Consider the following 14,405-nt stretch of genomic DNA (forward strand, 5'->3'; position numbering starts at 1 on the left):
GTGTTCTAGTAAAGTATCTGTTGGGGAACGAAAACGGGAGTGTTTTGTCGGTCTTGTGAGGCAAAGGGGATTCAGTATGGTCCAGTTGTGGGGGAGTTGTTAGTTTATCCATACAATCGAGTCAATTCGATTAACATGCATGTACGCATTGATGTAAATTTTAAACATGAATAAAGTCTATTAACCTATCTATCTAATCCTACGTTTTATTAGGAAGAAGGAAAAGGAGAAATAGGAATTTATCGATGTTAAATGGCAAGACAAAGCAATGCGAATTAAAGAAAAGAAATAATCAGAAAAAAGGAAGTGTGATTAAATTGGCTCATACCACAGAGATGTAATACGAGGCGAAAAATATATGGAATTAATGTACAAAAATGATTAGTAGACAGTAGAGAGATCCGGGCATTGCTTGGGGAATCTATAACTAAACTTGTTCTATTCTAACATCAAAGGAAACTTGGAATCGAGAAAATTTAAATAAAAATTTATTTACACATTTGATTCGATTATTAATAGAATTTGATTTTTCCCATCACTAGGGTTTCTGTAATATTTCAGCATTTTTTCGAACATTCATCTTTGGCCATAAACCAAACCAAGTCTGTAATTCAAAGCGTTGATATATTCGGTTAACCAAGCACATTAAGCTGATTAAAACATGTTGTATTAGACTAAAATAGTGACGAACAAAATAGCTTAAAACCCCGTTTAAAAGCATTTCAACTACGCCAACTACCTTTGCGGTATTCGTTGGTTAAAACAGTCGAATGCCTTGCTCCAGTCGCAACCAACCTTCACTGAATTCGTTCAGTTCCTTTGCAAATACGAAATTTTCAACTCATCTATATTTCGCCTACACATTTAGCTTTGTCCAAACAGGAAAACGCCGATAAAGAATTTCGATTTTTCTAAGGGCTACATTCCACTAAACTAGTTTCCTGCTGACTGTAGCTTTCACGGGCATCGCTTGCCAAGCATTGTACAAAGCGATCCATTTCTCACTTCAAAGCTTTGATCTGAAACCCAGCATTTAATCGAGCCCTATAATATGAGCTTTTCTCATCCGCTTGCAGTTTGGCGAAAGAGCCTGGGGCTGAGGTACAAATCCATTCTAATTGGTACAGTTGCCCTGAAGTTTCAGGTACGTTATTGGTCAAAAGTAATAATCAAGGATTTTGGTTCGTTTGTATGTGTAAAATTGTTAATTGATCGGCCTCATTTGTGCACTAATTATCAAGCCGTAATGAACCTAATCGGGACCTATTGAAATTAATTGCCACTATTACGAGCGAAATAATCCCAATTTTTTTTTATCTGGCTCATGTAAATAACGCATAAAGTATACAACATGTTGGGTTCGCAAAATGTGGCGTTCCTCCTAGTAAACGCATCATATTAGGTGTACTGATAGTGTCGGTTAACCGATAACGAAATGAGTCTGTTTCCGTCTAATTACCTTCGAAATTGTCAATCACCATCATCGGATTTGATAAATGGTAAAAATTACGAAAATTTCCTAATAAAACAAAGTTCGTATTCACTAAACATCCAGTATAACTGGCCTGAAACCGTGAAGCTTGGGGAAGCAGCCCAGTTTTACTTAGTCATCAGTCTTCGTCCAACTTCATAATTAACAGGGTTAATTATTTGAAGTTAGGCAAGACGCATTATCGCATAAGTAATTCGCCCTATCGTTTACAGGCGTTTACATTACCTCACTTTAATGTGCCCTTATTTATATGTTGTTCAATGACTTTCGACAGTAATGGAAAAAAATGTTGTGCAACATGGACATTGTCCACGAAGGCATTCAAATGGTTGTAAGGAATTTCATGGATATCCCAGCCAGGCCTTTTGAATCTTTCAAAGGTCTCCAAAGCATCCTGGAAAACAGTCAAAATAGGTCTAATTTTTGCTTGCAAACGCCTACCTCTTTGGTTGCCAGAGCATCAGTTGTTCCAAAAATCCAGGTGATATCATTGGGCAGATGTTCGAGATTATAACTGGTAGGAACTGAGGAATTATAGCGATTCAAGTTTCCTTTGGGGCCGTAATCGTACATGCGAAACTCCCCAGATCGGATCACTTGAGCATAATGGTACAATACACGAAATGCGCAATTTCGCACTGTTAAAAGACCGATGAAAAAATTTTCCTGAAACCACAAAAATCTGCCTGTTCCTATTGAATACCTAACAAAAATACCTACAGGTGGAAAGGGGAAGTCACAATCCCCGTTAATTAAGTCGGAAAGTTTCAAGCAGCTTCTTAAGTCCGCTAGAGAAGCCGAACAGTACTGGATGGTAGATTGTCGTTCGAAACTATGCGTTTCCATCAGGGCGTTCATGCCCATGCTAGGCAACGCGCCCTGGAAAAAGCCCAAAGCATCACAAAAGTCAACTATTTTCAGTTAAAAAATGTTCTTACCAACACACCATATATGTCGTTAACAACTGACCGAGCGACCAAGCCTTTGGTATGTCTCATATAAGTGGGACTCTGAAAAAGTATGCTTCTTTCAATATATTTCTTCGATTCCACTGGGTTGGTGGACAAATAAATGGCCATCGTCGTTCCTCCCATTGAATGCCCAATGTATAAAATCTTGCTCTGAGTTTTCTGAGTAACATATTTGAAGAATGCTGGCAGATCATATAGAGCATGCTCATGAAAACTGAAAGTTAAATTTTCACTCATTTGGCCCTGCATTGCAAACCACTGACCTAAAGTCCCAAAAATCTTTATCGCTTCGCTTCAGTCTTGCATGTGTGCTCACGTCGCTTCCTCTAAAGTTCCCCAGCCAAACGTCGTAGCCTTGTTTGGCAAGGAAAAAAGCTGAAATCCCCAAGTGTTTTGGATCGAATAATCCTGGGTTTTTAACTTACCAATTGAGTGATCCCCATTTACCATAAAACACATGGCATCGGTCATCATTCCATGCTGCAGGAATACAACGCCTTTTCCATAACCTCTTACAGTTTTCAAGCGGAAAGTAGTCAATATCCAGCCGTCTTCTGTGTGCACCAAATGCTTTTCCAGTGAAAGATCGTGGTTCTGAGCTAATTTTTCCTTAATTCACACAACTCTACAGTGCTCAAGATTCGATGATAGTTTTCTTTCCTTTATTAACTTACTGGAAGAACATTCACATCTGGATCGTACCAGCAGTCTGAACTGGATTCGCTACCCTCAAAGTATCCCTCTGGAGTTCTGCACACAAGACTGAGATTTCGTGCAAAAATCGCATCCATAATAAAGACGAAAACTAAGAAAATTTTAAGCAACATCACTCCTAAGTAGAAGTAATTTAGTTTGTATATTTATCGACAGAATGATCTAAAGTCAGTCAATGTAGGGCATTTATAATGCAATAAAATGTTGCAAAAATAAGAAATTGCAGTTCCGCAAAAAAACACTACAATAATTACATTAACCATACACGCACTATTGCTAATTTGTTTATATGAAATAGCAAGGTTCACCGAGTTTTTCCGCTTCTTTTGAATGATTTCCTACAAATTATGCTCAATTATGATCAAGACTGATCAGCGCTTAAGAAAGTGATTGATAGCCAAGATCTTGAAACCCATGAAATGGGCTTGGTTTGTCTCTGCAAGAAGAATCTGGGTGTTGTTAGTCATAAAAGACCTTCAAATTTTTTATTAACGGCGCCGTTAATATTTATTTTTAGACAACATAAATAGGGTAATTGGTAATTGCTTAATCACTTACTGACAATATTTATGGCTCATTTGCTACCGACCGCAGTAAAATGCAATCGTTATCTTAAGTAGTAGCATTCGATGAGGAGCTTCGCTATAAAATTGCAATTGACTTAAAAATAATCTTAACTAGTATGCATAGAAAAGCGCTATTGGAAAAAATGCATATGTATAATAGTCGTGCAACGCTATAAAGAAAGCAGTTAAAAATTTTTGATCTACACATAATTGAACTATTTTTAAGCTTTCACGGTTGATACAGTCATCTCTTTTTTAGTATCTAAGAAATGTTGTCTCGGTTTTGTCTTTTGAGGCAGGATTGTTGAAAATTCCCCGTCATTTAAGGGTTCCTGCATCGAAAAATTCTAATTAATCAAAATGCCACAAAATTCCCATCGTTTTTGCCTCAAAGGTGGAAGAATGCAACAAGGGTTTAGAAAAATGCGTAGGAGTTTTCCGAACTTTAAATAATCGACGATTTTTCAAGAGCTTTAAGCGGTTTTACGAAGTTCCGTATTGCAAACGCAAATCACCTAAAGATATGTGCATAATGAGGATCTTTTGACGTTAAAAGCTTTTCACTGAGCTCAAAAAATTTGCACATGTATGTCGACTTTTGGGAAAAAAAAAAGGTTTTTTGGCTCAACCTCACCCATAATTGGTCAAATGATCCATCATTTTCATCTCAATGAAGCGACGAATGTACCGAGCTCATTCAAAAGGTTGTAGATTGTTCTGGTCCTAAATAAAGAAAAAATTTTGAAATATTTTTAGCAGTTTATAAGCGATCTTCACTTACACAACCTTAAACTCTTTTTTCTTTTTTGAAAACTTTGCAATTTTCAATCGCAATCAAACGAGGAATGCAACAAACTCATAGAAACCGTCTTCTATTGTTAAAGTTTCAAATAATAAAAAAAATTGAACTATTTTAAGGAATTCTTGGGCGACCACAAGCTTATACTCATAATATATTTCTTATTATAAGCTCAAACCGTGGATCTATGATATTGAGAAACTTTTAGGTCGAAAGCGATGCACTGAACTCACAAAACCCGCACATGTAAACTGTTGATTTTTGGCCGAATCAATCGTAGTTTCCACCGTCTTTTCCAAAACCTCGAATCGCTCAAAATACCCCAGATAAAATGGTTGTTAAACCATTTTATTGTAAGCGGTTTATAAGCCGATCACGATCTTAAACTCATGGTAACTTTCTTATTGTAAACTCAACCAACTATATGTGATTTTAGGAAACTTTTCCAGTCTAAATCTATACGTTTGGCTCAAAAAATCCACCTATGTTAAATGTTGATTTTTGGCCAAAAAAATCTTAAAGCTTGTGCCTTTTTGCCAATGAACCGGGAAATGCAGCCAGCTCATGCAAAACCGTTCTAGAATATTGAGATCCCAAATACTCGAAAATTTTGAACTATTTTAAGCGATCAAATCAACACCCAAAAAATACAATAAAGTCATACAAAAATTGATTAGATCCTTTAGATTCCGACAAAAAAGAAATGTTTAAATGTTAAGCGGGTTCAGAGTGATGATTTTTAACCGGAAATATTTTTCCTGTTGCAAATTGTGCATGCTGACATACAAACTGCACTTCTTTTAAAAATACAAATTGAAACTAGCAAGGATTTTGCATTTTTGCAGCGTGGAGAAGACAATAGAAAACTACAGTTTTTATAAGAATATTGAGCCTAACAAGAATTCCAGACAAAGCTTTGGGTTCTTTGGATAACGTGTATGCTAAAACTAATAAGAGGGTGACGAAAAGAACTCAAATCGCTCAAAATGCCTCAAGTAATACATTGTTTCCATCTTTTGGAAGCGCAGGAATCCGGCAAGCCTTAAAAAACGCATTAGATCGTTCAGATCCCAAATAATCGAATATAGCAAAGTATTTTAAGGGGTTTGGGACTGACGACAATCTTAAACCCACGATATCTTCTTTGTTAACTCAAACCATTTGTATATAGTATTGAGAAACGTCTTCTATTGAACAACGCAAATGTTAACTATTGATTTTTGTCCGAGGAAGCCAACAGAAAATAAATTAAACCGCTCCATTAGATATTCCATTTTCATCTCAGGGAAGTGAGGAATACAACAAGCTTACGGCAAAAGTTGTAAGATCCTTCAGATCCCAAATAATCGAAAATGTTTAACTGTTTTATGATGAAGCCATGAAAATCTTATACCCATGATATTTTCCTTTCCATCTCAAACCATCTAAACTTGGGATTGAGAAATTTCCTAGGTTGAAATCTATGTAGGTACTCAGCCAAAAATCGCAAATGTGAATTAATGAATTTAATAAAAAAAAACCAAAGAAAAGGACTAAAATTGCTCAAAACTGTCCCACGGAAGTCAGGAATCCAACGAACTTATGTAAAAATGCGAATGATATTCTTCCATTCTATATACCTACCAAATGACTTTCCACGCAATCTTTCAGATTCGCTTTTTCTGCAGCAAAATCTTATGATATATTTTGGCATCTTCTGGTAAACATAATCTGGATAATCTTGTCGTTACTTCCCGGGCAATACAAGCCGTAAATTAAACTAGCCTAATCTCATTTATATTGGATGAATTATAGTGAAACAGTCCCAACTCCCAACGGAGTTTGCATGGGATTTCTGGCACGTGAAAGCATTACTTCTGTTTGTCGACACATTTTCGGATCATAAACGAGGATCATACATGAAGGGATATAAGGGTTATAGTATTGAGCAGGGCTATAAAAAATGTCTAGACACTGGAAGTTTTGCTAAATGCGATTTGCCCGAAATACTCGGCATTGGAGAAACAAACGGACTAAATGCTCTTCAATATTCTCTGAACTCCTTTAATAAAAACAATCCTATCAACCTACAGAAATAAATAGCATGTAAAACTCTTCACTCTCTTTATTTACACCCTACAATCTAATGATCAATAAACAGCTATAAACAAACTTATCACAAAATCTTCCAGTTTGGAGCATTATTGGTAAAAAGCGCGAAAATGTTAGAGGAATGATTGATCCTGGCTTTATTGCTGACAACTGCAGCATGTAACTCCCACGCCAAATCACAGTTAAACCGAAATTTCACCCCTTTAGTGTAAAAGGCGTCTAGACGCAATTTAAACTTTTGCAAATTGAGCATATTAAGTTGGCTTCATAAACGGACACCGGACCTGACCCGGCCTTAGGAACATCCTCCGCAATGGCAATTTCTGAACTGCTATTTTACCTCTGGATCGCTTGCAGCAAACTTTTATGGAACCCATCCAGCTGCTTGGCCAGGAAAAAATCATTGTGGGCGAAAGGAAATTTGTAAATTTGCGATGTTGAAACGCTGCGACCTTTATTAAGTCTGGATTCCAGTATGGAAGCATCCTGGAAAATTCAAGATGGATCGTATATTTTTTTCCGTATTTGTGCCTTGAATAATTACCTTGACGTCGCCGATTATATCGTTATTTCCCACAAATAAGTGAATCGGCACTGGTATTTGCGACGTATCATACTCGGGCGGATCTGTGCTGTTATAATGCTCCAAATTCCCTCTTAAGCCGTAGTCAAACATTCGAAACCTCCCATTGCTAGTGACGATCTGCGCAAAGTGCTCCAGAGTCCGCAAGCTGATTCCTGATGGATAGTAGCTGAAGAAAACTGGAATCATTTCCTTCAAAAGACAAACAGTTAGTTTTTGGGTTTTTGCACATCAGATCACTTACTGCCTGGAACTGTTCAACTGATAATCCAGATGAGAATATCAGCAGAATGTTGCAAAGATCAATAAAGGGGTAGTTTCCACATGTTGCAACCAGTATGGTTCTTTGAACCTTGTAGTATTGGCCAATGGCGCTGAAGCCTTTGCTTCTGAGAATGTCCTGAAACCAGTTGAACCGAGGGTTTGAGGAACAATTTTTTTCTTTTTAGTGCTATTAGTGGAACTGGTTTGGAAATGATTTAACTCGAAAACGCGAATAAAAAATCACAGTTTCTGGATAGAAAATGATGTCGGGAAGAACTTGCTCAGCCAGGGAAAGCTGGTCTAGAAGACGCAAACGAGCAGTTGAGTATAAAATGAAGTTTGTGGTGGTTTGAAGACGTTTGTTTTAAAATACAGGAAATACTCAGAACGTATAAAACACCTTAAATGCATCGGCAATATACACTGGGGACAATCGCGGGAACAAAAATTGCACCAAAATCCTGCCTGGCAAATTGAGAACTCTAATAATGAAAAGCGAATTTAGCAAATTTTTCGCTTTCTGTTTGAACGTAGTGAGGATTAAAATGAATTTGTGTCAGTAAATAAACATTTTCTCTTTCTTTCTCCGGATCGGACGAACAACAATCCATTCTAGATTTTTGTTTATTTTTGGTTGTCTTCCTTTTCTATCAAATACAGGAAAAGCGCACATTTAAACATTGAAACAGTATGACAAAGAGCAAAACTGAAAGGAGACGAAATAATGAAACGAAAGAATTAGGAGTAATTCCGGAATCTTACGGCTACTAATGGTGCTAGAGGTGCTAATAACCGGAAAGCCCCCATCACATTCTTCATGTAGGCGACTGGAGCCAACGAGATGATTGCTTTTACGTTGTCCTCGGCATGTTTTCTTTTCACCGTTGAATAAATGTAGGAAATTGTCGTCCCCATGGAATGCCCAACGTATATCAAATTTCCCTTTTCACCTGTCCGGTTGGCGACAAAGTCAATACAGGCTGGCAGATCGTAGATGGCCATCTCGTGAAACCTGGAAATTCGCAAAAAAACTTAGCTCTAAATGGAGTTTGATGGCTGTCCAATATAGATCAGCTCAAAGCCGCCCTCCAATCAAAATCGGTCTAAACATAGAGCCCATAAATAAGTTGGTTAATATTTTACTGCATCTGGTTCTGGTTGTTTTTTTATTTTTATCTTATAGCAGTTTCTACCGCTCATCTTTACTTTCTTGGCGCTGAAGTGAAAAATGTGCGAGCATGTTAACACTGTATCCTTTAATTCAACGAATACGATTTATGACTGTTTAAATATTTAGTGACAGTCTACTCTTGTGCAACAATTACACCGAATGATAAATGCCCATGTGTGGAGACAATTGCGGAAGGTTTGCTTATCTTGTCATGTATTATTAATTTTATTTGTATGGAGCTTTTAGGTCTTTTCCCTCGAGTCGCTGTGAACGTTACGCATTGTTTCAATAAACTGGAGAAATTATGCAATTATTAGAACAAATAAGGGCTTGAATTGAGTGAAAAGGGTCTAAAAGTGTTTACCCAAAGTTCCAGTATTTTGCACTATCTTCTGCTAAAGTAACATGCCGATTCGAGTAGTAGTTTCCTCGCCAATTTCCCAACCAAACGTCGTAGCCGGAATCACCAAGGAAAAAAGCTGCAACAAATACAATTGTATTAAAAAAAGCTAAAAATTGCTAAATTTCAAGCTCTGGAAACCAGAATTAGAACTCTGCGTTCAATTCGATGGAGCTGAGTTTATGACCTAAAAAAATGTGTTGTGGTGAAATGATGCGGATTTATTAGATCTAACGGATGTTTTCCTGTTTCAATTTCTTTTAAAATTTAATGCGGTTGTCTGCGTTTGATTAGTCGAAATGTCAAGTTTTGAAATTAAGTTTTTGGGATCCTAGTTTTGCCTTACATTTTTGAAATTGAGTACGAATTTCATGCTGCTATTCTACAAGCTTGCAGATTTAAGAAAATTAATACGATCACACAAAGAAACAGCCAACAATATTACAACACTGAATAAATTCTGACTTGAGAGAGCGTCAAGAGACCAGATCTACGAAATTTGGGCACAAATTTATTACAAAATGAAAGGAAATTATTAAATAAAAATGCAAATTTTTGTTCATCAGTTTGCTCCAAAAACTCCTAAAATAGTTTGAATTGCTTCAAATTCTAAATAATTTAAAAAACGCAATCTACTGGGCTTCAAAAACGGAGTTAAAAACTTGGATATTTTGTCGAAAATTCCACAAGGTTTTCTTCTTTTTTCTTCGACAAAAACTCACATTTTTTTGCAATTAAGAGAATTTATTAACATTCTGAGTCTTCTGATCCGACTGTTTTATTATAGACGCTTGTGCTCAAAAACAAAATTTGTGAAACCTGGATTTTTTTCCGTAAAATAACAAGTAATTATTTTAGTTTTCTTCAAGTAAGCTCAAGTTGCCTGAATTAAATGCTATGCCATTTTTATCGTAGCGCAGAGAGGAATCACTAATACACTATGGATCATTATGGTCCAGAATTACCGAAAAAATCGTTCATTTTGAAATTCTTCGACCTTAAACTGGCTGGTTTTTGGGGCGCAGAGGATTCAAAAGCTCACAAAACATGCATTCAGTTTTTAAAATGTTTCGTCTGGATTGGAATAAGCGAAGATAATGTCATATTTTGAATCGTTTTAAAGCAGTTTCTATCTTTAGTAGTTTGCTCTATAATCCCGTTTATAAATTTGAAACAGTTTTTGGGTCGAAAACAAGCCCAAAAAAACACAAAAGCGAAACTTTTCGGACGGAAACTTGGAAAATTCGGAAAAGATTTTCGGACGTAAAATTGCAAGTCATTCTGGTGACTTCTTCTTTCAGGCTCTTTGATAAAACTAGATCTTCTAACCTTAAATTCTATGGATTTTTCAAAACAAAGGGAGGAATCCGCAAACTTAGTAATAGACCCAGAAAGACGATTCTGATGCGAAATGACCGAATAATTAGGACTCACTCTGAGAATTTTTCAAGTCCCTCTTTAAGGACGAAAATAATTCAATAAGCCCAGAAACCACGCAGGCAATTTTTGAAATTTGAAACCTAATTTGTTAACATCTATAATAGCTAAAGATTATAACGGAAATTTCTTCAATACCCAAGAGACAACCAAATGTTAAAAACCCATTTACTAAGCATTTAGAGAAAAACTTTCCCTTTTAATAATGAATATTACCAGATATTGCATACCAAGTGACTTCTTGCCTTGCAACATCCAGAACGCTGAACTGCCGCCCAATCCATGAAAAACTAGTACGGGCTGTTTTTTTTTGGAATTCTCTGGGTTTCTACTTCCAGAGATGCGATGCAAAGTCAGAATGTATCCATCCTCTGTTACCACTTCATGGGACTGCAAAGGGTAGCCGTATCTCTTTGCAATAAACTTCTAAACAAAAAAAATAATCTTGTAGAACTTCAGATATTCTCCTAGTCAATAACGATTTTTCATGTTCGATTTCGTAAAGACAAAGCAGGAGAAAGCTGCGAATAAAGCGTCTAGTTCAAGTCCTGGATTCCACACGTAATCGGCAAAGTTCCAAACTTTGAAATTCTCACGTAAGCGCCTCAGGGTTAGCAAGCAATATTTGGTAGGTCGCATTACTGGCCCGAAATTAAGGGCATCTTAATGAGCTTACCTAAAGCTAATCCCTCAAGGCTTCTGTTAACTTGTTACAAGAACTTCGCTAAGAGCTTGGCAGAGCTTGCTAGATAGTGTGAAACATTTGAATATTGTTGAAAAATAAAGGGTAAAACCTCAACTCACAGGTGAAGAACCAACGTCTGGATTATACCGGCAATTGCTGTTGTGGAAAATTGTCTTATAATCCTCCAGTGTAGGACACACGTTGTTCTGATGGTGGAACCCAAAAACCCGAACAACACCAAAAACCCACATCAAGACACTATACCACAACATTGCTCGCACATCAGTTGATTCCCGAATAATAATCGCGATTTTCTTTCATTTACCAGTTGAGATGTTTTCAAGGTAAATGAAGCACTTACAAGAAGGAACTTACCACGCGAATACTTAGTATTTCAAAGGCCAAGTTCGTCATTTATATCATTAGCCAAAGGGAATTTTAATGAACTCACTGAAAACCTGTACATGATGTACATGACCTAAGAAGCGATCAAAATTGGTTTGGTAGTCAAAAATGCGAAATACTTGTTTTCTTGTTTTTTTTTTTTTTTTTATTTTTTTAAATTTTTAGTAACCAACAGCGAGAGAAAAATGTTGAATATTGCTCAGAAAAAAAGATTAAATATAAAAATAAATTCAAGACTTTTGCAGACTTTAAATATTTGTGTTTAAGTGACAGAAAGTAATTGCATAATTGTGTGTTTAACTTTGTTTCTAACAATTTTAGATCCTGTGAAAAATCGGGGTAGGGTAACTTATTTATCGATAAACTGCCTACGCTACTGAAAAATTACTATTCGATCATTGTATTTTGGATTTTAGCTTCCTGCAGATTTTATTATAACGATTTACGTTTGCCAGTAAAATTAATAATAAAAAATTTTCCATCTGTTGCCAACTTAAGCAGACACACTATAAACAAAATGTATCTAACAAATAGAATAGAACGGAAGAGAAGACTGGCAGTTGAATTAACAATCTTCACTACACAAGCACGGTCATTTGCATGAATAAAATCGGTACATGCATGGTAATGTACTTCCTGAATGTAGTATCACAAAGAGTTAATAGAAATGAATGACGTAAATAAATAATCTTAACCGACTTCTATCGCTGAAATTTCCGCAAATAAAGTAAATGGAAGGTACGCTAAAAACCTAACGAGTTTTCCTGTAGTTAACCGAATTTAATATTCTAGAGCACCATGGCGAGTATGAACTTTTCAACCGATTTTACAGGTTGAAAAACAATTGAGAAAACGACCGATTTAAGTCTGAGCAGAAAAGCAGGTGCTAATGTTGATAGAATGAAACTAAGAAGAAAATTAAAGGTAATCGCGAATAATCAACGAAAATCCAAAAATATTAATATTTTCTTAAACCACTCTCACTTTTTCACGCCGCTCAACATTCCAATTTCAATCACACTTCATTCAAGCGGATTTTACGATCTACTGAAAAAGAGCGCATAAAACAAAAATCACAGTAAATAAAAAATATCGACTGGCGATTTCATTTAAATCATTGGCGTGGAGCTTTCCCAAAATATTCCTTCAATGATAAGGCAATGGAAATAAATACAAAAACCCTTTCCAGACCGAACTTGTTGGTAAAAATCCCAATAAATTGATTGATTACATCGCTGTTTCTAGAACAGTTCAGGGTTTGCCCATAAGTACTTGCATATTTTCAAATCTACGCATATGGCAGGCGACTGAAACTACATTTTTTCAGTTCAAGTCTAACATGGTAATATACCACAGGCTAAGGTGATCTAGTGAATAGATTGTCCTTTAATTAGAGTGCCATCGATAGGTACATGATACACACATTATACGAAACGAAGGACATCGGCCAATTACATCAATGTCCGATTACAGTTCAACGATCATCGATGTTGATTTGAACAATTAACAATTCACTTTTTCAAGCAGCTTGCATAATTGATTCAACCTCTGGTTGTAGAGGCATTTCTATTGGTCAGAAACGAAATATGCGTGAAATCCTGGTCTATTTCAAAGGCTAACATTTAGAAAATGTAACCAGATGTATGATTTATTGCACAAGTTTTCCTGCATTTTTATGAAAACGCATGAATTAGGAACACATTTAATAGTGTCAGTCAGCTAAACAACCTCGAAGTGCATCGATTGTTAACATTGAAAGGCTGTGGAAATTAAATTTTCGATCTTCTTTGCCCATATTGAATAATTGAGTCCCTAAATATGCAGATAGGAGTTAAGGAAGAAAATTTGCATATCCCTATAGACTGGTATAATTAATTCCCAAGCCAGCTGCCGGAATTCTGGATGCAACCGAAGGATTTTGTTTGGTTTTTTTTCTCATCGTGGCTTTGCCCGAAATTCCTTGTATTTTCTCCTACTTTAAGTGCAAAAATCTGTCTTTCTTATCTGAGAAAATAACTTTTTCCAGCAGACTGACTTAGGTTTTTCAACATGCACTAGCTTTTGAAAATTAGCAGCAAAAGGACAGGATTGCAAAATTTTGAAAACCCACTTTTTATGGTAAAAATGGAAATTTTGCCAAACCTCAACGCGAAGGGAAAATGGACTCAGACTTTGCAAACGTTGATCCTCAAACTTTTGCTGTAGATAATCAGTTTCAGATTTTGGGCTGCTCGGGGTTATGAAGTTTTTAAGAAGTTTTAAAATCTCTAAAAACTCAATAGTTTCTGGAAGTTGGTTCAAACTTTCTGCACATTGCACTGGGATCTGTTGTTGCAAAATATTACATGTCTTACATGTCTCATCTGTTTAAATTTAGATTTTATGAATTTATGTTGGGTTTTGCTCAAAAAGCACATCAAATCCCTGCTGTATTGCACAGATCATTGGCCCAATTTCCCGTCATTCCCGCAAAAGTTACGAGGTCAGATTGCAAAGTGTAATTGTAGATGTTCAATCCCGAACTTGTCCAAGTTGTTAACTACTTTACGAATTTGTGCCCGAACCATGTATGTGAGAATAGTTAGATATAAACCGGAAAAACTGAAACTCTACCAGTGAAACAAGCGAAGTTTGGTGCTGCAGCTAATTATTTTCTTTATGAAATTGCCTGGTATTCAAAACATGAAAACTTGAAAGGAAAAACGAGCAGAGCAATAATAGCGCTTTAATGATTATAATTTCGCTAATTGGTAATTGATAATGATTAACGTGTCAGCCGCAAAGTGCATCAACATAAAGCTGTCGGCGATGGTCTTTTTAGTGCGTT

General features: G+C 36.2%; 2 protein-coding genes across 3 annotated transcripts; both read right to left on the reverse strand.

The window, feature by feature from the left end:
• Positions 1 to 545: 545 nt before the first annotated feature.
• Positions 546 to 3,310, reverse strand: LOC109535107 (lipase member K-like). The gene is made up of 7 exons (XM_019900932.2): positions 3,138 to 3,310; positions 2,889 to 3,072; positions 2,727 to 2,838; positions 2,431 to 2,677; positions 2,213 to 2,371; positions 1,934 to 2,158; positions 546 to 1,886 (listed from the first exon to the last, which is right to left on the reverse strand). Exons 1-7 carry the CDS (start codon positions 3,288 to 3,290, stop codon positions 1,719 to 1,721), a joined length of 1,248 nt encoding a protein of 415 aa, XP_019756491.2. The 5' UTR covers positions 3,291 to 3,310; the 3' UTR covers positions 546 to 1,718.
• A 3,321-nt stretch (positions 3,311 to 6,631) lies between these two features.
• LOC109535251 (gastric triacylglycerol lipase) lies at positions 6,632 to 11,702 on the reverse strand. 2 transcript variants are annotated; one of them, XM_019901136.2, is made up of 7 exons: positions 11,293 to 11,702; positions 10,719 to 10,911; positions 9,016 to 9,130; positions 8,243 to 8,492; positions 7,461 to 7,616; positions 7,178 to 7,408; positions 6,632 to 7,119 (listed from the first exon to the last, which is right to left on the reverse strand). In XM_019901136.2, exons 1-7 carry the CDS (start codon positions 11,443 to 11,445, stop codon positions 6,970 to 6,972), a joined length of 1,248 nt encoding a protein of 415 aa, XP_019756695.2. In that variant the 5' UTR covers positions 11,446 to 11,702; the 3' UTR covers positions 6,632 to 6,969. The 2 variants fall into 2 exon arrangements, with proteins under 2 accessions (XP_019756695.2, XP_019756694.2); XM_019901135.2 differs by having other exon boundaries at positions 10,719 to 10,914.
• Positions 11,703 to 14,405: the final 2,703 nt, after the last annotated feature.

The sequence above is a fragment of the Dendroctonus ponderosae genome, unplaced genomic scaffold (genome assembly GCF_020466585.1).
Source record: "Dendroctonus ponderosae isolate FM_Combo_2020 unplaced genomic scaffold, Dpon_F_20191213v2 Dpon_F_20191213_5, whole genome shotgun sequence".
In the NCBI taxonomy this organism is placed as follows: Eukaryota; Metazoa; Arthropoda; class Insecta; order Coleoptera; family Curculionidae; genus Dendroctonus; species Dendroctonus ponderosae.

Bases quoted from the DNA above. Each gene is read 5' to 3' on its own strand.
- LOC109535107 (XM_019900932.2), bottom strand. From the start codon at position 3,290: ATGTTGCTTAAAATTTTCTTAGTTTTCGTCTTTATTATGGATGCGATT. The intron at 2,159-2,212 runs GTAGGTATTTTT...TTGTGGTTTCAG, and splicing joins GTGACTTCCCCTTTCCACCT to GAAAATTTTTTCATCGGTCT. The intron at 1,887-1,933 runs GTAGGCGTTTGC...ACTGTTTTCCAG, and splicing joins ATGCTCTGGCAACCAAAGAG to GATGCTTTGGAGACCTTTGA.
- LOC109535251 (XM_019901135.2), bottom strand. From the start codon at position 11,445: ATGTTGTGGTATAGTGTCTTGATGTGGGTTTTTGGTGTTGTTCGGGTT. The intron at 7,617-8,242 runs GTAAGATTCCGG...AACTGGTTTCAG, and splicing joins CTCTAGCACCATTAGTAGCC to GACATTCTCAGAAGCAAAGG. The intron at 7,409-7,460 runs GTAAGTGATCTG...TGTCTTTTGAAG, and splicing joins CAGTTGAACAGTTCCAGGCA to GAAATGATTCCAGTTTTCTT.